Source organism: Pezoporus occidentalis, unplaced genomic scaffold (genome assembly GCF_034315485.1).
Source record: "Pezoporus occidentalis ecotype Australia unplaced genomic scaffold, CSIRO_AGI_Poc_V1 ctg15, whole genome shotgun sequence".
In the NCBI taxonomy this organism is placed as follows: domain Eukaryota; kingdom Metazoa; phylum Chordata; class Aves; order Psittaciformes; family Psittacidae; genus Pezoporus; species Pezoporus occidentalis.
The window spans coordinates 5000314-5026142 of record NW_026913316.1 but is presented as its reverse complement, the minus strand read 5'-3'; the positions used below and the strand labels follow the sequence as shown (position 1 = coordinate 5026142).

Here is a 25829-nt window from a genome sequence, read left to right as displayed (position 1 = left end):
TCACAGCTTTCATCTATGAAACCAGAGGGAAAAATAACAGATTACCACATGCAAGTTCTTCAGACCATGCCATAGCAATGAACTGATGAATGAAGTAGCTTAAAATAAATAATGATAGCATAAGTTAAGTTAGAGATATTTTGAAAAAGAAGTGAAACAGTATGATATTTAGATTTATTCTGGCAAAATATCTAAAGCAAAGAATGGAGCCTTGGGGTGTGATTAGCTTGCTGCCACAGAGATGCATATTGATCACTGCAGTTCATGCTGACTTATTTAGAAAGTTTATTGCAATTTTGAACTGCCATCAAAAATGTATTAAATGAAAATGCACATAAGATTTGTGGGGTAGTGAAGAAATAGAATAATCCTGACTATAACCCTAATCGTAAAGGAGTAGAAACAAAACTGCTTGCTTAAACACAGACTTTTAAAGGGGAAATGACACAACAAAACTGGCCACCAGAATCCTCTGAGGACCTTAATGACTACTGATAATGTGTTTTCAGCAACCTAGTAGCAAGATCTGAGAAAGGTCCCAATTCCCCTTTCTGAAATGCACAGGGAGAGCCATTTAACACCTACATGATGGTTAAAGAGAGTAATATAACAAAACAGCAACAATAATGCCTATTCTCGGAGGGGTGTGAGGATGGGGTGGGGGGAGCGTGTGGTGTGGGGAGTTGGGGGTGGAAGCTAGAAGTTCCTACTGTTCAGATCCTTGCTTTTCCAAGTGGTTCATGACCTACAGCAGCACCCTGCCTTTTAAATAGCAGCAGCAGCTGCTCCACACAAATTCCAGGTCCTCTATATGCAGCAGCAGACGTGTCTCTAGGATGGTGTTTATCAATGATCTTTCTTTTGTAATGTGACAGTACTAATTGAAATATAATAAGGACCCCAGAAGGATCTCTCTTTTCTCAAAATGATGACCTCAGTTATAGATCCAAATATATAGAACCAGTATATATATCCAATGATTCAGAGAAATCTCCAGGAACTCGCCTGGAGATTGTTGAGTTGACAAGCAGGTATTCTTTATTGTGGCACCGGGAGACATGGGGAATCACTCCTCCAAGCGTGTCTCTCCCAAGCATCAGCCAGGCTGTGATTATATTGTTCTTAAACATACATGTTCATTAGATTACAAACATTACGTCACACTTTTAGAGAATGCCTCTTGTAAGCACACCAATACGCGGCAGTGGGCTTTTGTAGCCCTGGTGGTTATTTCTTCCTCACTTTATTTTAGGATCACTGTCATATCAGTCATATCAGTAACCACCAGGCGGTTCTGGCAAAGCTTATCTTAGTAATTTCCTTTTCTCTATAGTTGCTAACAAAGCCTAACGTTCTTGAGGTTACTTGTTTGCAACCCTATTCTCCAATCCCCCCCATTCTTCAATCCACCCTATTCTTCAATCAATACCATTCTTCACCAAATAGCTGATATCTAACAAATTGTCTCTTAATTACCTAATATTCACATTGTGCTTAATATAATTATTTTATTAAAAAATTGAAGATTTGAAGGTATGTGAACTACGTGTAGTAATTGTTTACAGTAGCAGCGAGTATCCTTGCTTCACTTCCCAATTTTCTTATTAGATCACAAGGAACAGTATCACTCAGAGTGTATAAAGACTCTTGGACTTTTTTCAGGCACTGTTGTCTCAATCTTATATTTACTGAACACTCAAAATGCACAGCCACATACAGTTAAAAATGCTGGGCAGGCCAGGATAGCAGGAGCAGGCACTATAGCAACACGAATTATGCTTACACAGCACTTTGCAGGCAAACTCCAGCTTGTCTTAGCTGAGCCATGTATCACCTTGGGTGTGCTCACGCAGTCTCTGCCTAGCTTAAAGCACCCTTAGAGCTCCTGCACAACATCTTGAAAACAGGGACAGCCCCAAAGAGCTTTCTCACATCTTGCAAAATACAGCACAGATCACATCTGAGTGTATTCTAATTGAAGTAAGATTTTGTAAATGACACAGCATGTGCATTTACAGTGAAAAAGTGTGGAAGCTAAGTCCTGGGGCAAGACAGGAGGTAAGAAGTAGATAAAATGACAGGGCAGCAAAATGGATCACTGTGATAACTGTGATTATTATAGCTCATTATTATAGATGATATTAGAGACACACAGCATGCTATTTTCTTAGACCTTTTCTTAATGTGCCACATAACAGTGCCACATCCTTGTGTCAACTGACAACAGCAGGAATTAAGTCTGTGATTCCTGAATCTTCACTGATGCGCCTTTACTGCTTTTCTGTGCTAAAGATGCAGCCTATCTGTGTTAAGGTAATCTACATTGTGACTTAGGCATCAAAGATTTAACAGTGTGATTTACTTCTATACGATATTCAGCTGATACTGGTGTGAAGCAGAATGCAATACTGTATGAGTATTGGCCTAATATGCAGAAATGAGAGCATATGGTCTATTCAGAAAGGCCATATGAGTCATGCTATAAATCTGAATAACAGGTTTAAAGCTGGTAAAATTTTCTTTCAAAAAGTGACTTTTCCTTTTTCTTTTATTTTTTAGTTTTTTTTTCTGGTCCTAAACTCTGATATCCATGGATGCTGCAGAGTTCCGCAAGAGAGGGAAGGAGATGGTGGAATATATTGCAGATTACCTGGAGACAATAGATAAAAGACAAGTCTTCCCAGATGTGGAACCAGGATATCTAAGGCCCCTCATTGCAGACTGTGCACCCCAGGATCCTGAGAGCTTTGAGGATGTCTTTAAAGACATTGAGAAGATCATCATGCCAGGGGTAAGAACAATGGATCCCTAGTGTAACATTCAATACTGCATGTAGGCTTTCAAAGGCTTTAGGGAAAGTGTGGATTGAAGGCTGTGCAGCTAGACTTTACAAACATAAGTATCTACACTGATGCTTTTAGAAGGCAAGATTCTGCTTTGTATCCCTAGTTAAATATGACCTAACACTTTACACAACAAATGTTTTCTGTTCTTGCTAAAAATAATCAAATCATTCTTTTGCTTCATGCGATGATTGCTTTTGGAAATAATCCCCTTTCCTCTCCTTGAACTGGTTAAGGCAAAGCTTCATAACTTTCAATTTTATGTGATATTTTTGCTACTTGCAAAGTACAGTAAATATTTTATAAAATGTGCTTTTTTTTTTTTTTTTTATTAGTTTGCTGTGTCTAAAGTGTTCCTTCAAGCTGATCTTTAAATGTTAAAATTCTCTTAGGAGACTTCCTTTCATTATAGGGCTGATTAGAAAGGATTCTTCTTTATACTTGTTCTGTTGACTTACTCTCCTAAATGTCAACTTCTAGTAGCTTTTAAGGCAGATGGCCACTACCTAAATATTAGTCCTTGGACAGTGTTGAACAGACAATGCAGAACAAAGTTTTGAATCTTTCTTGGTTTTCCACTCTTGGTATACCTTTTTTATTTTAAATATATGTTTGTCTCTTAAGGCCTCTAAATAACTTGAAGAGGACAGGATTATTAGTAAATGTTAAAGAGGAATCTCTCTTTGGATCTCTGCAATAACAATTTTGGGTTCCTTCTCTGGATGTAGCTAGGTGATGTGACTAGAACCACTGCTCTGCAAATGTGCTTAGTCAGTGTACTATAATACCAATTCCTTTTCATTGACCAATGTAAATATTTGATATTCAATATGGCTTTACCTTGTTTCCCTTGGAGCCAACGCTGCTGTCCTTTCACAGGCAAAAGCTCCACTGAAGTTAATGAAAATTTCTCCACTCTTCTCAAAGATTTGTGGGTGAAGTCTTAAATTCAACAGAATTAATTAGACAGGTGAATTATGTCCAACACATGCAAATACTTTCATTGCTGCTCATAGATGTGATTACCTTTTCTTTTTCATTGGATAAAAATACTAAACAATTATTTTGTCTGTGGTGTAGAACAGAAAACACTTTGCTTCAAACAAGTAAGAACATTCAAGAAAATAATATCAAATTAAAATAGATGAGTCATATGAGAATAGAAAGTGAGACATCGAATTCCAATTATGCCATCAATATGCCATATTTCCTCTTAATTAAATTGATTTTTTTCTTGATATTTACATGCCCTGCAAGTAAATTTACTTCTACAAGGTGATACATGCTGAAGAAGAAATGTTCTATCCAAAACTTTCCTCTACTGTGAAATGTTAGTGGTTTTGACACAAAGAACACAAGTACATAAATCCCAGTTCTTATAGTAACTCTGGTTCTGCCTATGTTGTTTATACTAAATATTGAAGACTCACATGAGCATAGAATCATAAAGTCACAGTGTAGTAGAGGTTATATGGCACTTCTGGAGATCATTTAGTCCATCCCCACTGCTTAAAGCAGAGTTAGAGCAGGTTGCTCAGGACAACGTCCAATTGGGTGTTAAATATCTCCAAGGATCAGCTCTTCACAATCTCTCTGTTGGGTTTTAAAAGCTAAATTCCTGTTATCAACACTAGGGTCAACACTCAGGTTGCTTGGGTGCTTCACTACACACAGCTGTGCCCCTAGTCCATCTGCAGCTAGGGCACTGAACCTCTTCTGTAGTTGCAGACCTGCAGGTGGAGCAGAAGCCTTCCTTCCTTCTCGTGCCAGTAGTTGCAAGCTTCTACTCTCCACCAGTGTGGGACTCCATTCCCCAATGCAATAAGCAGAGACTCTGACTGCTCCTCCTTTGCTGTGTTTTGGGGTTCAGGCTTTTGTATCTGAGATACTTAGTGCAGTGTCTTGGGAAGATCTCTTTTTTATCATCTCTGGTACTGCACAGTCAGCAGCACAAGATCTCCTTCCATTGTGTAAAACACAGACCCTCCACTAGTGCGTACCTCCTGCAGGCTAAAAGACCATCTTGCACTGCCCCAACCTAGGCAAGAGGCCTCGTCATCTCTGCAATCCCAGGTCTGTAGAGCTGCATACTCCATTGGGAATTTAGTCTGAGTTGACACCTATGATGTTCCGGGGGAGTTGTCCAGTTGCTGCTGGGGACTGTACCTTATGGAGTGTCACAACCACTGTGGGGCCCACTTACACTGGTCTTAATAGTGTTTCTGGACCTCTTCTATGCGTCGTGCTGCACAAGCTGTTGCTTCTGTTGGCTGTGTTCACAGAAACTGAAGTGTGAAAATGATGGTGCTGTACAAACACATAGAGGCAGAGAGTATACATTTGGTTTAGTATCCTTTAAAATCATTTGTAATTTGTTTTAGGGATTTTAGAAATTGGCTATAGGGACAATCTACCCCCATTATATTTTTCCTTAATCTTCTTCCCATTTTTTCCTGACAAGACTAACATTTTTTAAGTACATCTAGTGTTCTTCAGCTATAGTGATTTTCTAGCATTTCACTGGGGAATATCTTATTTCCATTTTATAAATGAGGAACTGGGCTTTTTCAAACAGAATAAGTAATGAGGCAGAGGTCATAGAACCTTGTTTTACCATATGCTATCAGTGGCCCATAAGTGATTCTTGTTTCCTTCATGCTGATATCTTTACTGTGTTAGTTGTGTTCAGATATTTACCACATTGGATGATTGAAAATGTGAAAATGGTGTTCCTTCAGAGGAGGAAGAATCAATTAATTGTGTAAAGTAATAATGCAGTACCCACTGCTGTCTCTACCCTGTAGGAGAACAAGTATTCATGTGTGGAAAAGCTTTTCTATGGAAACTTCTTGTGAAATCGGAAGTAGGCCTTCAAAGGGCTGTCCACTAAATGATAATGACCATAATATGCACACAGGGACTGAGGGAACAACTCCTGAACTCTGATCTCCACATCCAGAAGCCAAGGTGGAAAGGGTCTGCATATAAAAATATCAATGGGAGTCACCTTTCTCTCTCAGATTTCCTTTGTTCTTTTGAGATATATGTCCACTTTTAGAGCCAAGAATTATAAAATTTAGTTGTAACTGCAAGTAGCAGTTATGAAGATGCTAATTTTCCTCACATTGGATCCATTAATCTATGAACTCTCAGCTGAAGTACCTATCCTTAGTGTGTGATAAAGGAAGACTTGCTGAGACTAAGCAAGCCATAGAAAGGAAGACATCCTTGGACAAAATCTGAGCAATGAAATGTCTCTGAGAAGCATTACAGTGGTAATTACCAAAATCAAGACACTTGTGTACCACTGTTTATCAGCAGAGGGCTGAAAAAACAAGCATCAATTATATCACACTCTTTGCAATATTTGACCATGTGTGTCTGTTCCAACATGGCAAAAGAAATGAATTATACAGTTGCTTCAAGAGAAGGGGGAAGGGGAGAAAGGAGGAAGAACTGCAGCTGCACTTGCCCTAGGGCTTTTGGCTTTTTTGCTTTGTGTGAGTGGTGCAACTGAAATCTGCTGTGTTTCATCAGACAAATGCTCCCAGCAAGTAGGCAGTTTAACTTGATTAACCCAAGATAAATGTCACAAGTCTTACAGATCACAGAGGATTAGAGCTGGGGACATGAACAGTGACAGCCCTTGCTCATTGTAGAACGTCAGTGAAAGTCTGTGCATGTGGGTCCTATCAGGGACCACTGTTTATCAGGTATTTTTAGATCTGTTGGTTGTTTTTCTGTGAAGAGCCAAGTCCCATCACATTTTTTTTTCTGATTTGTGAAGGTAGGTGTTTGCCACAGGTGCTCTAAAGCTTTCTTACAGCAAAGAAAGAGATCCTGACCAGTTAAGACCTACAGCTAAAAATGTTCACAGTGGCTGGTCTTTGGATACCTGATTTGAGCAGGTTTGGATCTAGTGACAAGTTGTGATATAACCGCAGCTGACAACTCAGTTTGCTCACTTGCCACCCCTCCCTCCTCCATGGCATGGGGATGAGAACTGGAAAAAAGGTAAAACCTGTGGGTTGAGATAGGAACAGTTTAATAATTGAAATGAAGTCAAATATAGTAGTAATAATAACAGTCATAATAATTGTAATGAAAAGAAAGATAACAAAAGGAGAGAACAAATAAAACTACAAGAAAAACAAGTGATGCACAATACAGTTGATCACCACCAATGCAGCAATCTGCCCCTCCCAAGTAACTCCCCCCCAGTTTGTATACTGGGCAAGATGTGCTGTGGTATGGAATATCCCTTTAGCTAGTTTGGGTCAGGTGTCCTGTCTCTGCTTCCTCCCATCTGTGCCCCTCCTCACTGGCAGAGCATGACAGACTGAAAAGTCCTTATCAGAGTAAGCATTACTTAGCAACAACTAAAACATCAATGTGTTATCAGCATTGTTCTCAGGCTAAATCCAAAACACAGCACTGCACCAGCTACTAGGAAGGAAATTAACCGTATCCCAGCTGAAACCAGGACACCAGTAAAACAGAAATCTTGAACCTACCATGTACAGGACTAGTTTAGACAGTGGAAAATTGTAGTGGGTTGGGACTGTTTTCATATGAAAGAGATAGGGGCATCTGAAATGTTCTATATGGTATATGACACCAGAGAAAGTGATATCTGATTCATTGTGTATACAAGAGTTAAGACAGTTTCCCCTTAGCTCTTCCCTTACAGGAGAGCTGGTTGTTGGCATGAAGAAGGCTAGGAGAGGAAATAAATACATGGTTATTTGCAGCATGTAGAACAGCATGGTACAGTGACGCCTGAGTTAGCTCTAGAACTAAAAACCTTATCGCAGACTGGGAGAGAGGGGAGTATGATAGGTAAAATTCATCAGAGGTGGGAATGCAGAAGAAAACAGGAAGGAAATGTTACAGGGAGATAATAGTTACAGAAAGTATTGGATACTGGAAGAGATTGTTTCATTTTGCGGTGGAGGGCTGTTTGGCCAGATTCAGAGCCTGAATTTTAGAAAATAACTCCAGAGCATGGGCAAGAGTGTTCTGTGGACCTCTGCTGCCCTGAAGATACACTTGCTAGGTCAATTGCATGTCAGAGATGAAAGAGTAAAATATCCCCGAGTCCCTGAAAGCAGAAGCTCAAGAACAGTGCCCTGCACAGAAACTCATGGTGCCACTGCCCATGCAAGTCTTGTCTTCTAGGCAGACAAATGGAGAACTCTGATTTTGGAACTGCTGAAAGGCAGGGGCAAGAAATAATTTATTATAATTTGAATAAAAGATAGATACAAAACAGAGAAAAATACCAAGAAAAGCTATTCTAAAAAATATAACACTGAAAAGTGTTACAGAGAGGTAGTTGAGAACTGTTGAGCGGTCCTTACCTCTGATACTTTCTGATTTTGTGACAATTTGTTTCTGCTTCCTGCATTAGTTAAAATAACTATTTTTCCCTTAATACAGGTGACTCACTGGCACAGTCCATATTTTTTTGCCTACTTCCCTGCAGCCTCTTCCTTCCCAGCTCTTCTTGCAGATATGTTGTGTGGTGGAATAGGATGTATGGGCTTCTCTTGGGTAAGTTTACTGGGATATGTACTGCTGTGTGATAATGGTGCTTCACCTTGCCAAGATCTTAAGCATTTCAGTATCATTTTTCAATGAAAATATTGGTTAATAGCAGTGAAGTCACAGGAGTATTTTTACAGGTAAATTTCCTTGACTAATTAAGTGTTTTCACATAGCCTGTATGACTCAAGGAATAAAAAGCTGTTTCCTCATAGAAGTTTCTCTCTTGAAAGATCACCAGCATTTAGAATCACTGGTAGCAGTGCAAACTTACTGGTAATTCACTGAGTAGTATGACTGTTGCCTATCACCCAGTGTTGTCACTTCTCTTATCAGCTGCATGAATGGCAAATTGTCTTAAAAATTCCCCCCCATTCATAAAAGATGGGCTTTTCTCAAGAGGTTGTTACTTGATGTCAAAAAAAGCCCAACCCCAAGATGCAAATCTTGGCTTTGACATTTGATAGTCAAGATTCTATGTGAGGCCCAGTTTGACTTTCTTTTCAGTATTAGAAAAACATGCACAGAGTGGTCTTCAGGTCCCTAATTTGGCTGGGGAAGTTAGTCAGATAGTCTTTTCCTCTATAGTTAAAAGACAGAAAGAGTTATTCTTGCTCTGGCAGATTCTATTTATCTTCATGGTCTAGTGAGGTTATTCCCTCTGTTCTGTTTTTCAACCCAGGCTGCAAGTCCAGCTTGCACAGAGCTGGAGACTGTCATGCTGGATTGGCTAGGGAAGATGGTTAATTTGCCTGAAGAGTTTTTATCACAGAAGGATGGCCAAGGTGGAGGAGTCATTCAGGTAAGAGGGGATATGAAGAAAGAAATCAGGATGACTTTGTGGGTTGTTTGATTTTGTAAAACCTTCATACCAAAATACTACTAAAGGAATATTAAGGTAAAATGAAGAGCTGCTTAAAATTTCAACTTAAATGGCTCTATCAGTAAATAACAGAATTTTCAGACTACACTGCAGTATCCAAAATAGACCAAATCCCCCAAACTTTGATGTTAACTGCTTAATGAAGGCCTGAATTAACAATTAATACAATGTCTGAATGGAGTATCTGTTAGATAATGAATATATCATCAATGGGCAAACTTGCATGCATAATAAAGCTATGTTGTTTGACAACCATGGTTCACTAGCACATGGTCTTTCTGCAAATGCAGACTCTGGTCACAGCTATTAATCTGACTAAAATAGATCTCTACTGTGAAAAAGACTGAATTTTAAATAGTTGTTCTGTGCTCCTTTGATAGTCTCTGGAGTCTGGTAATTGGAAAGCAGTCAGGGCACAATCCGTTTTATCCTAAGATAGGCTTCAAAAATACATCTGAATTACATTCTAGAAGTAGGGGCTTCTTTCTTTGATCTCAGCTGCAAATGCCTATAGCATTTTCCAATTAATTCTTCCTAACATCTTCCCAGGAAAGTACGAATTTAACCCGAGTGCTTTATTTCTCCTAGGCAGAGCTGCACCTACACGACTGTATTTCCAGCATAGCTCTTTACTCATCTGCTTGCTCTCTTAGGACCTTTATTATTATGATGACTGGGGAGGGGGATTTGTTCAAGAAATCAAGCTTTTGTCACGCATCTCAGCAGTATTTATTTTGTACCAGTGAAAGCAAGCAATTATACCTGATGGTTATCATCAGGAAATATTGCCCTTCCAGGCTAACAATGCTGGATTGCTCATAATTTTCATCAGAAACCAGTCAGTTTCAAGATTGAATGTGGGCTCTGTGTTCCTGCTTAAGATGAAGTCATTTGTGCTGCAGATCTTCTTGTCTTGCTCTTGAAACAATAATGATACAAATAAGACAGCGTGAGGCAAAGACAACAGAAGAATGTGAAAGTGCCAGTCATTCTCTTGGTAAATACCAAGTAATTATTGTCATATTGGGTACAGCAGCCTATGAAAATTGGCTCTTAATTACATTTGGAAGTCTATGTCAATATGAAGCACTTTGTTGTGTGCAGGATGACACTTGAAAATGGCAAAAGATGAAAGGAAATTTCAGTTCAGAGCTCTGGTGGACATGAACTTCAGCTCTTGCTGATATTTCTTCCGCCTCTTGAGCCTGCTTGCCATGGCAACCTTTGTTTGCTTGCAGTAAAAGGAAAGGTATCATCATCCGTCACTAAATGCAGAATACAGCATTCAAGAGGAGAAAAAAACAGCTTTTAAAAATAAGTGAGAAAGCAACTTTCTTCCTGAAGCTTGTATTCTGCTGTTCATTCTAGATAAACTGCTGAAAAGTGTACCTACTCTGAATTTTAAAGAGTTCTTGCTCTGCAAAGAAAAGGTATGTTTAAGGGTGAAACAAAATGAGATTCAACCTGTCTTTGGCCTGGCAAGGAACACTGATGATTTATCCTTCTTGTAAATTAGTCAAGTAGTTCAAGAACCAAGTTTTGTTTTCCTCAAAAATATTTAGCACAAGGTTGATGGCAGGTGAATAGAGAGATGTACCGTCCATGTTCTGTAAACACTGTATGCTTCAGTATAAGAAAGGTGACTTATGGAAACAGAGGTAAGGTGAAAAAGCCTATGTCTATTGTGAAACATTCAAAAATGTTGCTGGATTCAAGTGCCTTTAGGCTGCGTTCCAGCTGTATATCAGGAGGGAAAATTCAGCTGGGCAACAGGCCCTTTCCTTTTCATCCTTCTATGTAAGAAAATTGATACAAGAACTGTTGTATGCACTGATTAAACACCAGCATGGATGAGCTGCCAGGATGCCAGGGCATCTTGTGGCACTCCTTAGAAGGCTGAGGCTATTCTTGAACCTAAGTCATTTGCCTGCCCATCCAGGCAGTCTCCAGAATAGTGGGGGCTTAAATTTCCAAATCTCAAATTAATGCCTGAACCTTTGGAATTTCCTACAACTGTTTACTTTTATACATTTGTGTGCATTTCTTTTACATGTATGTTCCTTACATGTCCTGGAAAGACAATAAAGATTTTACAGGACCTTATCATTGCCAAATACATTTTAATAAAAGTAATAGTATGTTTTCCCACATACTAAAAGCAAGGGTGCTAGAGCTACCTTTACTGTGAAGAACCCAGGTTTAGAAAGGTTGCTTTCAGTGACTTGCCTGATGTGAGTTCTTCCACACAGGCTTTGTGTTGCCCAGCTTCATTATGAGGACATGCAGCTTACCTGAAACACATCACAATAAGCTGCAGTAGTTTGCACAAACAAAAATTATTCTCACCTGCTGAATTTCTGGAAAGGGTATTTCAGACAACATTGTCTGATAGCATGCTTAGACTACTACATTATATATTGCTTGTAAAAAAATCAGGAAAGAAACCAGCTTATCAGAAAATAGGTGATGTCCTTGACTGAAACATTCCTTGCATCTCCTGGACATCTGCAACCAGAGTAATTATATTCTAGCTCACAGGACTGTTGGGAAGCACAAGTATTTTTTCCTGCTGCTACTTCACTATTGTGCTGAGCATGGAAGAAACAGTTTTGCTAACAGAGACATGATGACAGAAGTTTCTCATCAGAAAACTTAAATTCTGTTGGGATGCTGCCAGGTATAGAAGGCAGTTTCGTCTTTATATAAACAGCTCAGCTAACTTCAGTTTTAGCAGAAACACTGAACTCATTGGGAACATTCTTATATATGAAATTGTAAGATCAGGCACACAGGTCTTCAACAGAGGGAGCATAGAATTTTGGTACAGGATAAGAAAGATCACTCCAAAATTAGCTTGTCACTGGGGATATTCCTGAAATATTAATATAAGCAACTGTATTCATTGCCCTGGCAGAGGAAGATTCACACCACAGTTGTTCAACTTTGAAAGTACCTAAAACCAAAATCTTATGTATGGACACTCAAACCCACTGAAATTTATGAACATGTTTACAAACTGTTACTGTATTTTAAAGGAGCAGTTTAGAGCATGTTTCATCTGCCTGTTCTAGAGGAAAAACAGTGAGAAAAATTGTGGGATCTTGTATTCTCTTGTGAAGTTTACAAATCAAAATTCCTCTCTTTGTTGTTGCAGAGTATCCAATACACAATTTATACCCATGTTTTGTGAATCAAAATGCAATTTAGAAATAGTGTGTGACTGTTTGTTACATCTGCGTGGTTTTGATGAAGAAAACATACATAACTAATACTTTGAAATGCAGTTAGCTGTATTGAATCATAACTTTTTTGCTTTGTCAATGTTTTTTTCTCCTTTAGCTACAATAGCTGACTTGCCCAGGATAACTGTAAATATTAAATAAGCATTATAATTGTGTATATTGCTTGATAGAAATGAGAGTTGACAGCCAGATTCTGGTGGAAGTTTGCAGAAATCCAGCATAAAAGAATTCAGCAGCATAACAGAATTCAGCAGTTACTCTGCCATTGTCAGTGATTAACAAATGATTGGTGCGTGGTTGGAGAGCCTTTTGCCATACGTTTATGTCTTGAGTCCCGCTTTCTAGCATGGATTGCAAGGCTGGTGCCTAAACTGAATAAGTGTAAAGAGAGCAGACAGAGGCATCAGGAAGGAGGACATTAAGATCAAATAGAGATTCCTCACTTGCTGTCACACATATTCTTAAAAAACTTGAGATTGTGCAGTTTCTCATATGCAGTTTCTGTTGACCACTTTGCAGATTCATACATAAGAAAACATTGCTTTTCTTCTTCTGGAATGTCTTCCTTTTGAACTTTCCTTCAATTTGTCCCATAGGGAAGTGCAAGTGAGGCCACCCTGATTTCACTGCTTGCTGCAAGAACAAAAACTATCCGACGGGTGCAGGCAGAAAAGCCCGAGCTAACAGAAGCAGACATCATGGGCAGGCTGGTGGCCTATGCTTCTGACCAGGTGAGTACCTCTCAAAACCATGTAAACATGGGGTCTATACTTAACAATTCATTCATCTCAATAGACAGGTGAATTAAGTATAAACTCTTTAGATTGGTAACTATATGGTTTTGTGTGTCTGTGTGTGCACACGTTTTCCTCCTATATATACATGTGTGAACATCCATCCATCCATCATCCTCCCCCTGTATGCATGCATAGTTGCAGGTGCATGCACACAGAAAACCTGATGCATGAATATAAAGTAAATTGGTTGTAGTGTTTCAAGAAGCCCAAAACATTATATCCTTTTTTTTTTTTTTTTTAAAGAAAAAAACTCTGCAAAGATCTTAATGTATAAATCCAGCTAAGAAATCTTGTAAGAAAACATAATCCTTGATTTCTGGCTGTGAGTGGTATTTAGCAGACTGAGCTAGGCTAAATTCTCAGCAGGCCAAGACCATGAGAGGCTTTTACTGTTAATGAAACCAAATTTGAATCTTGTGAGTTCTGCTGCTACTACCCTTCTGACACAGTAATCCTACTGAAGGGCTAAGCAATGTTGTTTCTCTCAATAGCTGTGACATTTTCATATCTAAATGTCAATGAGACAGAAGAAACTTAGCACCTGATGTTTAGTTTAAAATCATATCTGATTATGCAGAATAAAATGGCCAAGTTTTAGGCTTACCTTGATTTACTATGAAGTGTATGTATGTTCAAAAGCACTGGAAAGCAAGTTAGAAGAACACAGCTCTTTGCTGGTGGGAAGAGGGACTACACTTGCAGGGTGAGAAGAGTTAGAACAAGAAATACGAGAAAAAATAACTGTTTTTAAAAGGCATAAATGATATTTGTGGTTTTGTTTTTGTTTTTTTTTTTTGTTTTTGTTTTTCTGAGACCCTAAGGTCTGTGCTGTGCAGACTGCCGGTTCCAGAGCTCATACTCTGACTCAGTGATGCTCAAAGCCTTTTACTTGTTTTCGGGTTTTGTCCCATGTAAGTGGCTGACCTGAAATAAGGTCTGACAGGCCTTACTGCTTACTGAAGGTCAGAGGATCTTATGTTTACAGAAGGATTTGCCTTAAGATAGTGCTGCCCTTTCAAAGCAGATTGTTGCAGAGCTCACCGGTCCTCCTTCATTAAGAACAGACCTGTGTGACTCACAGACAATAATCCACAAAAGAAAGTAAGCCTAAGCCATTCTGTGGGAGAGAAAGTCATGCACAGACAGAGCACAATATTGCAAGAAAGCATTAGGAGGGAGGTAAAAAGGTGGCTAGTAAGGAGGCCCAGAGCAGAAAGCTAAACTCAGATTTTATACATCTTCCTAGGCATTTCTAGAAAATCTTTATCCCATTGAAATAATTTTGCTTTGTGCTAATGAGTACAGAGCACAAGTGGTAACAAATCTTTCCCCAGTAACTACCTGGGGGGTTGGAGACAACAGATTTTCTTTTAGTGCCTGGGCTATCCTGGCTGACATTTTGTTTGCAAGAGACACTGAGACCTAGGAGCTGAAAGGAGCATCTAAGAGCTACCCCTGACAACAGACACCTGACTGGGACTAGGACAGAAGTCAGGGTACTTTTTGATGGTCTCAACTTTTCTCAGGCCATTTCTTCATCAACCTTTTTTTTTACCATGTTTATTTGGCTACCTTAAGCAGCTGCCCACTCATTTCACTGCTTTCTGCTTGGTTCCTTGCCCTCCTTAAAGGTGGTGGGAGATTACTTAGTATTTTGCTGAGGACTAGGAATTCCGTGGAGCAGCAGGTTACTGAAGATGTGTTATAATGCAAAAGCATCTTGGCAGTTTTAACCTTAAGACTGTGAATGGCTGTGCTTATCAGAGAGCCTTATTACCATTTTGGAGATTCGAAGATGCAGTTCAGAGGTTCTGACTGGCTAACAGCCTCAGTGTATTGTTATAGTTTGCTTAGCTGCAATTCAGTTATAAAATACCTCTTTCCATTGTACACTTGAATGAAGTATGGTATTGTCGTGGTACACACATTGTTTTCCACTTTAAAAGTTATATTTCAAGTCTAGACTTCCAAATTTGCTCAAGTTGTTGCCTGATTAGTTTACCAAAGTACTTTAACAAGAGACAGTGCTGAGATGCAAGCTGACAGTAAATCTGCCTTGTCATTCTATGGGAACGTGAAGTTGAAAGGCAGAAGCTTGTATCTTCATCTGGTCTTGTTCAACCTGTGCTTTAGCTTAATCTTTTCTGTGTTTATATGCTAAATTAGAATAGAATTAGCACATACTCTTGTAGGCAGTAGCAAGAACTAATAAGAGTAGGATGGAGATTAGGAATGAGAATAGTCACAATATGAAAAGGTGAGAAATTATTCAAATTAGTGGCAATTAGTGAAATTGTAGAAGATGAAAGGTAAAATAGCTTTTTGGGGGGTTAGTCATGCTCTAAAGGAGTATTTTCTGGCTAAAGTTATTATTGTACTTCACAAATTTATAAGAATTTTTTAGTGATAACTTTGATTTTATTTACTAATATGTGCTTTATGTTCTAAAAATACTGTTTCTGGAGAATTCAGATCAAGTGGATTATAAATAAAATAATGTATTGGGAATGATCCTTAATTGGCTTACAAAATGAATGAATGATTGAGCCACAATTTAGTCAGTGTGTAATCTAAAAAGAAAGGATTATCATGTAAGAAAATATCTCATTCTATACCATACCATGACATTAACTTTTTAGAGTTCTGCAAAGCTGTATGCCATAAAAATATGGTAGCAAGCAACTGAATCATTGTCAGGCAAGCTGATTATCTGCATGTCTTTTGGTTGATTTAGAGCCAAATCCCGAAGCTCTTTATCACTCCTACCTAGCTGTGAACATGTTAATTAAAGCTCTCTCTAAGGTTGATTGAACTCTTGTCTGAATGATGCCATGGCAATAGTCTCAAGAATACTTCAGGGTTTCCATCAGTGTATTTTGTGTGTGTGTGTGTATGTATGCATATATATGTATGTGTGTCCATATGTCTGTCTATCTGTATGAAAGAGGGAGAGGTATGTGTCTGTTTGTTATATACCAGCAACGGTCCCAGGATCTCAAGTATTCCTTTACTTAAGGGAAATTGTTATTTTATTTTTAAATTCAAATTAACTTCTTACATTCCAATAAAAAGTATCTGTCTTAAAATTTGTCCATTTCCTTGTAGGCTCATTCATCCGTGGAAAGGGCTGCACTAATTGGGGGTGTGAAGATTAAAAATATTTCTTCAGATGATACATTTAGTGTTTGTGGTTCAGCCCTAAACAAAGTTTTGGATGAAGACAAAGCTTCTGGTCTTATCCCATTCTTTGTGAGTACTGGATTTAATTAATCACTGGATTTATTGCTTCTGATAAGCTATTTTTGACGTGAATAGATGATCTCATCCCTAACAGAGGGGTCAATAGGCAGCCTAGCTAGAATACTAGAATAGGTTCCATGAGTGTTCTAAATACACCTTTCTGTGCAGGAAGATAAACGAATTTGAGCAACTGGCTGCCTTTCTCAGCAAAAATGATGTTTTAAAAGGACTTGAGGTTATATTAGACAGCCGAATAAATGGAGGTGAATTTTTTAGTTGCAGTGTTTTAATCTCCTAACACTTGAATTCTGAACTGCCAGTTTTATAAACTTATACGGTTATTTTTCAGGTTCTAATTTACCCATAAAACAAGTTTAAAAGCACAAAATTAAATGATGGTATCTCACACTTAAATATTTTTAAGAAACGGTAGTTTCCCCTCCTCACTACTGTAGCAAAGAAATGAACCTCCATAATATACTCAAGTATCATCAAGATCAGACATTGTCAGGCAGGTATTTGTGAATATGTAACTTGCCTCTAACTGTGGAAGCTCTAGGTGTCATCCTTTCTTGTTATTTGTCCATTCTTTCCACAGATTTCTGCTTCCACAGCAGTCTAGCAAAAGCAATGGGTTTATATCTCAGCAGCAAAAGCTCATAATCCCCCCTTTTTTGACATAAAACAGTGTTAGACTGGATAAAATTCTAAAGTTTGGTTCTACTATAAGTACCTGATCAAAAAGAACATTTGCTTACTTATCAGAACTACTCTTCCTGTCAGTTCAGAACACCATCCTATTATTTCAAGTTAAAACAAGATTTTGCCTTTCGGTTTTGGATTGTTCTTAGGGTTTTTGTTTGTTTGTTTGTGGTTTTTTTTGTGGTTTTGCTTGTTTGTTTTTTGTTTGTTTTGTTTTGTTTTGTTTGTTTTGTTGTTTGCTTTCCCCCCCCTCCATGGACTAAGTAATCTCTGTACATCATCAACAAAATTATTTACTCATTTCTAAGCAAATGGCTGTCTAAGGAGTATAATACGCTACCAAGAATATGTTTTTACTGGCCTCCACTGAAGGAAAATTGGAGAAAAAACTACCTCTATTTTAGAAACCCAGAACTTTAGAAAGGGGATTTTTTAAGGCAGCCAAAAATATGTCAACATTTTTTCAGAAAAGTCATGTGTGACTTGATAGTTGTTTCTTTACTTTCATGTGGTAACATTTTGAAAAGGGCTAAAGCGACTTAAATTTCCATGAACTGTTTTCAGAAGAATTAGCAGATTAAGTTTGCTTATACTTGTGGTTAAGTGCCAAGTGGGACAAAGAAGCTTAAATTTCACCAAGCTCTTTTGAAAATTTAATCTTTTTACTCTTCTTGTTATTAACCTTCAGTGTCTGTTTTTATGTAGTATAAGAATGAATAAGCTGAAAAGTGGTTTTGATACGTGCAGAATGCTGCTAATTTCTAGTCTGACTATAACTAGTGAGTCCTTAGGATGACCAAGCACTTCCCATCAATTTTTTTCCAATATAATAAGACTCTGACTGAGATACAAAGCATTTCTAGGTATTCCAAAGTGAAATTTCTTCTGTGGGCTGCACCTATTGAAATGGAGATGTGCCATAAGGTATGGTTTATTTCTTTGTTATATGGTACCAGCTCATAATATCTTATATTATGTACTATATCATATCTCCATACACTAACTGCAAAGTTAATGTGTTTTTTCCTCATCTTTTGTCCATTAGGAAAAAAAAAAAAGCAACTTGCCACTCATAAATATTTATTTCTTATTTTTTTATGTGTAGCAAAAGGAAATAAAAATTCTCTTTTATGTATTCAGTGACATCTTTACAAAGGGTGATTTAAGTGTTGTTGTTCTTCCTCTGTTTGCCTAGCTGTGCAAAACAGGCTTTCAAAAACAGTAGAGGCTGGTCTGAGTTCATATGGCCTGTACCAGGTCTTCCATTTATTTGTATACATAAAACATGTCAGCTTAGATTAAACTAGATCTCATTATCCTTATGGATGGCCTCTTAACTCAAAAGGTGTGTTAATTCTCTGTCATGCTGAGCAACAGTCCATGCACTCTATTAGTGCTCTGTTTTCTGGCTTGCAGATTTCAAAAGCCTTTCCATTTCTTTTGTTCTTGAGTATTTTGGTGCAATTTTATTTTGTTCTGGTGCCAAAGATATGCACATTGCCAAGGAAACACCTCATGCCATGTTATTCCTTGTCTCCCTATATTCACTGATCCTTCACTAACGGCTGTGATTCAACATCAAAGCAAAAGGTTTAACAGAAGAAATTCTGCCTAAAGAGACTTGCAGCAGCAGAGAGATCATTCCTAATGAAGACATCTTGGCTGCATGCAAGCTGATGCAGTCTCCCTTATAAGAAAAGAAAAAAAAGTTTTGTAGAGGATTAAAAAGAACATGCAAGCAAATTACAGTGCCTTGTAGGCATGATTCTCCTCTTGTATTTAAGGAACAAATGAGGAATTATTATCCTGAACTTGATAGAAGTCTCTTGCTTGTAGAGGTGAGTGGAGAATAAGTGGAGAATTTGCTTGATGTGAAACAGGTTCTCTCATTGCAGCCATCTGGTATTTATAGGTTTGCTTTTTATGTACACAGGATTTGGCAGTCAGTCTTGTTTAGGGACAGGCATTGTCTTTAAAATGAGTCTTTGGATTCCTATTCACCATCAATATCTTTTAGCACTAGTAATGTGTATATAATTTTGTTCATTGAAGGCTCTTGCCAGTCAGTGTACCCAGACCTCTGCTTTTGTTTCCTTTTTTTAAAATTCAGATGTGTGATAATTTGTCTCTTTCAAGATACTTTTGCAGAAATTGAAACAGATACAGTTTTGTATAGCAAAGCAAGCAGACTGTGCAAACAAAGCACTTGTGTCCAATGTTAAGGCACTAAAGTTGCTGCAATTTACCGAGGAGCAATTTCCAAGGGTGGCTGATATGCAGCCCTTCATCTGGCCACCAGATAACAGGGAGCTTTAAAGCATATGCTGAGGTCATGACCATGTCAATAATTACAAACATTAGGTGGTGGTTAAGCGCACACATAAATGACTTTCTTGGTTGGACCCTATATGCTTCCAGCTTGAGACAGGCCTGTACTTTGGATGAGCTCAAATATGGAGACCACCAAGTAAAGCACTGCTAAGTTCATGTGTAGAGTCCACTGCATTCAAGCCTAGTTCACTTGAATGTGTCTAAGTGGCCTGTGAGCTTTACTCTATCTTTCACAATTCAACACTGATATATTGCAGCTGGCATATATATAGTACAATGTACTTCAACAACCTCATCCAGTATAAAGCTTCTATAACATAATTGCCTTGCTGCTGAACAAAGGCCTGCATGAAATCAATCTGATTCTAGCTGAAATGACTCTTCTGAATGATGATCTGCAGGATATTATGAAGCAGGCTGTTTGTATCTGGACTCACTTGGGAAACAATAAATCAGAATTTGAGTGACAGAGGAGCCATCTTTTCAGTAGAAGTTAACACTAAGATCCTGATCACAGATTCCTGTTTGGAAGAAGGATTCTTGAGATATGTATAGATGTCCAGGGTGATGTTTCTTAATCCACAGTTTGTGAATGATCACTGTTTTGTAAAATACTGAATGGTTTAGTAAACTGCTGCACTTTTCTTCAAGCCACAGACATTCTCTTGAGTGCAAGATGGCAAACAACTGAGTAGGGGAAAATAAATACAGTAAGAGAACATTGAAGGTTCTGCCTCATTATAGTTAACTGCAAATGAAAAGCCTTGTGGTGAGCCTGTGACTTTTCCAAAAGGTGTAAGGGGTCTTCCAGTTGAAAAGATTGAGAGTCATTGCTCTCAGGCATCATAAAGATTCATGCGTGTTTCCTGACATAGCTCTTCATTTCAGAAAAGTAGTATATGAGATGACTGATGCAAGCACTTCTGCTGCTTTGTATTAGCAACCAGGCTTGAGTCAAATTTGAAGTGCACAGCCTGAAAAGGATAAGGCCTGCAGGCTATACTGAGCCATCAGTCCCATTTCTGTGATGCAGCCTGTCTCCAGCCCTTTGCACAAATGTGATTTTGCCAGTGCTATACAGGATACAAATTGAGTTAGATTTGTTGTGTAGAAGTGAGACAGGGTAATGAGAGTCCTGACAAGAGCAGATGCTGCCACTTTAAGTGGTTTCTGAGAGTTAAATCAAGTAGCTTTGAGGCTTAGACTCCTGCAGAGAGGACAACAAAATTATGTTAGAAACTGAGGTACGCTTTACAGAATAAGCCATTATTTAAATAACCAAGCATATGTTTGAACTCATAAAATCTCTTACTGAAGCAACATATTCTGATTAGAAGGAGAATACTTTAACTGCAGTACAACACTAATAACAATAATATGTAACTTTTCTGTTGTGAAATCTCTGTCATTATTTTAATTGCTGGACTAGCCAAGAAAATTTCACTCTCATCCTGTCAGAAAGACTACAACACATTATCATAAAATATATGTATAAAAGCAGAACTAAGTCTATAGTCTACTCTTTATTAGGGTTAATCCCTATTCTTTATGTATATAGAAACCCCAGAATTTTCTTTCCATTTCTTGTGACCCAATTTGTAGATCTGCAGTTCAAAGATGAAACTCAAGCTTCTCCTGGTTGTGGGAACATCTTAGGTAGACAATAATGTGATAAATATATTTTGACTCAACACATGCACGCCGCCTTCGTAAGAAAAGAAACCAAACTTACTTCTTTTTAAAAAAAAAATATCCTGCAATCTTTTACAAGCAACCTTCCTCAAAGGATGATTAAACTTCCAGAGAAGTCATAAATGTACCTCAAGGCACTGTAATTATTCTGTTCTTCTCATGTGTCTCAGAAATATGGGTAGGCCCAGCGTAAAGATTAGATTATTCTGAGAGGAAAATGTGCTAGCAGCAAAATGCTCAGCTCATTTGCAGAACTGTATTTGTTTCAAACTCAGGTTCTTGGTAGCTTGATTTAGAAAAACATACTGATTTTTCCCTTTCTTATTTTATAAAAAATTATAATTATTATTAATAATTATTTTTATTATAAATATATATAAAGCAATACTATTATTTATTATTATAAAATTAGAATAATATATTCCCCACAGCTGATATTTTTAATTGGCGCAATGAAACATGATGATAGCTATTAATATTGCCGTAATTGTGAAGTTGGGGGAACATGTGTGCTGTCAGGGATAAAATGATTTCAGCATTTTCTATGACTACATTGAATCAGGTCTCTGCTAACAGGATACGACTTCCTCTAAGAGTGTACATAAATTCATATGAATAGAGTACTATCTGAGTACTTTCCACTAAACAGAAAAATTCAGCCCCCTACAACAATTTCAAATGTCTCTCAGGTATGCAGTATGATATAGATAGGGAAATGTTCGAAAGTGTACTTAAAAGAGGGGGTTTACCTCTAGCAACAGATTATTGATTATTTCAATATTCTTGGGATGTGTAGTTTTAAATATGTGGCTTTTCGAATACATCTCCACCTGCGCATCTTACTGAATGCTCACGCTAGTGTGGGATTTCCTAGAAATTTTGAAAAATCCAGTTTGATGAGTAGTGAAAAAGCCATCTCTCATGTTGTGTGAGTTCTCTAGAAACCTGGCACTAGTGAATGAAAATCCTAACGCATTTATCCAACTCTCTGTCTCATAATCAGATTATTTTTGTCAAGCTGCCAGGCCTTTCTAATGTGCTGTTGCTGCTTTATTTCATAGAATGAAAAGAAGAAAAAAAAGCCTGATGGGAAATGTGAAAAGCAAAAATAAACAAGCATGTTAAAACCTCATGAGAAGTTATGGAGAGGACTAGTTAGGGAACCCCCAGAAGGACTGGTTCTGAGATGTGCACAGGACCTGCTTCAAGATGTGACCGTAGATGATTTGTAACAGTCTCCAATATCCAACAGCTGGTAGAAGTGAAAAGGCAATAAAATCTCTATCTTGAAAGCAGGTGACAATTTATGAATGAGGATGAGTGTTCAAGGGAACAAATAAAGGGTAAAATATTGGTAGCTATCAAGCATTCTGTCTAATTAGAGCAGAAATACTTAGTGCAAACGTGTACCGCCTTTTAAAAAAGAGGGAAAAAACACCCTCCTTTAAAAAGCTGTTGTTGTTTGAGTATGGGAACCCCTAGAATTAAAGAAGTATCACTGAAATGCAGGAGAGACAGCATGTGAATGTCCAAGCCAGAACAGTAAAAAAGCATACACTTGGCAAGTGAAACATGGTATTAGGCTAAAACAGATGATAGGATTTAGGCAAACAATTTGCTAATGCCATAATAACATGGAATTATTTTTCTCAGAAGTAGAAAGCTTGTGCTAGAGTAAAAGCTGAAGCAGATAAGGCCACATCAGGTAACACAAACATGAGCAAAATCATTTACTAAGGAAGTGCTTACTCACATCATGATGATTGTAACTGACAGGCCAAAAGTCCGCCCTGTCCCCAGCTGCAGCTCTCAGCTGGTCATCAGCAACAAGTCCCCATTCTGCAGGAGCTCCACAACTGCGAAGCAATGACAGATAGCATAGCAGGAAAACCTACTGTCCTGGACAAACTAAACAGATGCTTAGAAACAGAAGATTACTTGGCATGTTGGATGGGCCAAAGAAGTCCAGTGCAGAGAAGGAATCACTGGAAACTTTCCCTCATGGCATCACTCCTTCTGCAAGGGAGGGCAATGAACCCAAAGGCTCTGCATAGGTACTCAGTATGGAGCTGTGACCCAAAATTGCACTGCATGGAGTTTTAATGCATAATTGTACCTATATTTTGCTATGAAGGTATGGTTTTGTTCTTGAAAGGTCTCGTGGATGGACAGGTATCATCTAGGCGTTCCTTTATCTTCTTATAGGTCTTGTCATGAGTTCACTAAGGGATGTGGACACACAACAGAAAAAATGTGGCTACTTGCAGATCTGAAGGGAAAAACAGTGAAAGCAAAAGATAGTGCACTGACAGTGTACTTGGCAGAAAAAGTAACCAGAAGTACAAAAATAACCCCCCCAGAATCTGGATTTCACGTATTTATAGTCATGCCCTGGCTGCATTATAGTTGTGTGTGACCTTGGATAAATGATCCAATTCCTTTGAACTTATGGTGGGGCTACAGAACTGATGGACAGGGGTAGAGCAGTTGATGTCATCTACCTGGACTTGTGTAAAGCGTTCAACACTGTCCCACATGACATCCTTGTCTCTAAATTGGAGAGACATCAATTTGATGGATGGACCACTCAGTGGATAAAGAACTGGCTGGATGGCCGCACACAAAGAGTTGTGGTCAATGGCTCAATGTCCAGCTGGAGACCAGTAACGAGTGGTGTCCCTCAGGGATCGGTGTTGGGACCAGCCTTGTTCAACATCTTTGTCGGTGACATGGACAGTGGGATTGAGTGCGCCCTCAGCAAGTTTGCTGATGACACCAAGCTCTGTGGTTCAGTTGATACCCTGGAGGGAAGGAATGCCATCCAGAGGGACCTTGACACGCTTGTGAGTGGGCTGATGCCAACCTTATGAAGTTTAACCATGGCAAGTGCAAGGTCCTACACCTGGGTCGGAGCAATCCCAGGCACAGCTACAGATTGAGCAGAGATGAGATTCAGAGCTGCCCTGAGGAGAAGGACTTGGGGGTGTTGGTTGATGAGAAAATGAACATGAGCCGGCTTCAGTGTGCGCTCATGGCCCAGAAAGCCAACCGTATCCTGGGCTGCATCAAAAGCAGCGTGACCAGCAGTTCGAAGGAGGTGATCCTGCCCCTCTACTCTGCTCTTGTGAGACCTCACCTGGAGTCTTGTGTGCAGTTCTGGTGTCCTCAACATAAAAAGGACATGAAACTGTTGGAACAAGTCCAGAGAAGGGCCACGAGGATGATCAGGGGACTGGAGCACCTCCTGTATGAAGACAGGCTGAGGAAGTTGGGGCTGTTCAGCCTGGAGAAGAGAAGGCTGCGTGGAGACCTCCTAGCAGCCTTTCAGTATCTGAAGGGGGCCTATAGGGATGCTGGGGAGGGACTCTTCGTTAGGGACTGTAGTGATAGGACAAGGGGTAACGGGTTCAAACTTAAACAGGGGAAGTTTAGATTGGATATAAGGAGGAAATTCTTTCCTGTTAGGGTGGTGAGGCACTGGAATAGGTTGCCCGGGGAAGTTGTGAATGCTCCATCCCTGGCAGTGTTCAAGGCCAGGTTGGACAGAGCCTTGGGTGATATGGTTTAGTGTGAGGTGTCCCTGCCCATGGCAGGGGGGTTGGAACTAGATGATCTTAAGGTCCTTTCCAACCCTAACTATTCTATGATTCTATGATTCTAATACTCTTAACTAAAACCCAGCATATTTTATTTGCCTATTTAACCTATGAAGTGTCTTCTATTGTATAAAAATCCGGAACAAGGCAAAAATCAAACCCAGTCTTTATTAGCACTTGCAAAAAGGAGACAAAGTGTTTAAAGCAGAAGTGTAGCAATGAAAAATAAAATAATGTCAGTTTATATGCACTTGGTTTTTGGGGGTTATAATTCTACCTGCATATTCTCAGTAAGTTACCATAGCTCATTTTCACCTAGTTATATTCTTTTTTTTACTGTGAAAATACAGTATTTATGTTGCTTCTGCCTTTTGCCCACTGATAATGCAGCATGATACATTAAAGGAGGCATTAACCGAATGAAGGAAGGGTGTTTCTGGTATTTTGGGATGAATTTGGGAGAAAATGTTTCTCTGGCAATATATCTTGCAAACCTAATGTGCTACTAGTGAATAGGTCCCAGGCTGCAGATGCTTTGAGCATGAAGCACTTACAAGTCTGTTACAGAACTGTGGCTCTTTAATTCAGGCAGTAACCTTTTATAATGGGTTCTGTCAACAGCACTTCCAGCACCTTTAAGTTGTTCAAGTTCAGAGCTTGCTTATAGACCACAAACTGCAAATCATTATGGTGATAATTGTATACATGAGGTTAGTATTGGGCCACATGGTAAGCATGTGGAACACATGGGAAATCTATAAAATATATCATTAATGTAATACTGTGACTGTGTTGCATTATTTGTCAGTCAATTTTAGATTAATATTTGATTTTATGCATCTGTTTCAAGAGATGCCTATGGGAGCTTTGAAATAATTGATTCTCAAAAGTTCCCCTGAAGGATGGTTACTGGCTGCTAAAATCCATTTCTTTTGCCCTGTATCACCTATTCTCTCTAT

General features: G+C 38.7%; 1 protein-coding gene across 1 annotated transcript in view; it reads left to right on the top strand.

Moving 5' to 3' along the window:
- Window positions 1-2448: 2448 nt before the first annotated feature.
- The window catches only part of DDC (dopa decarboxylase), a 49994-nt gene continuing 26613 nt past the window's right edge, over window positions 2449-25829 (top strand). Inside the window, exons 1-5 of the mRNA XM_062610901.1 lie at window positions 2449-2791; window positions 8283-8396; window positions 9070-9189; window positions 13109-13243; window positions 16415-16558. Of these exons, the coding sequence (XP_062466885.1) occupies window positions 2591-2791; window positions 8283-8396; window positions 9070-9189; window positions 13109-13243; window positions 16415-16558 (714 nt within the window). The 5' untranslated portion in view covers window positions 2449-2590. The remainder of the gene's footprint in view (window positions 2792-8282; window positions 8397-9069; window positions 9190-13108; window positions 13244-16414; window positions 16559-25829) is intronic.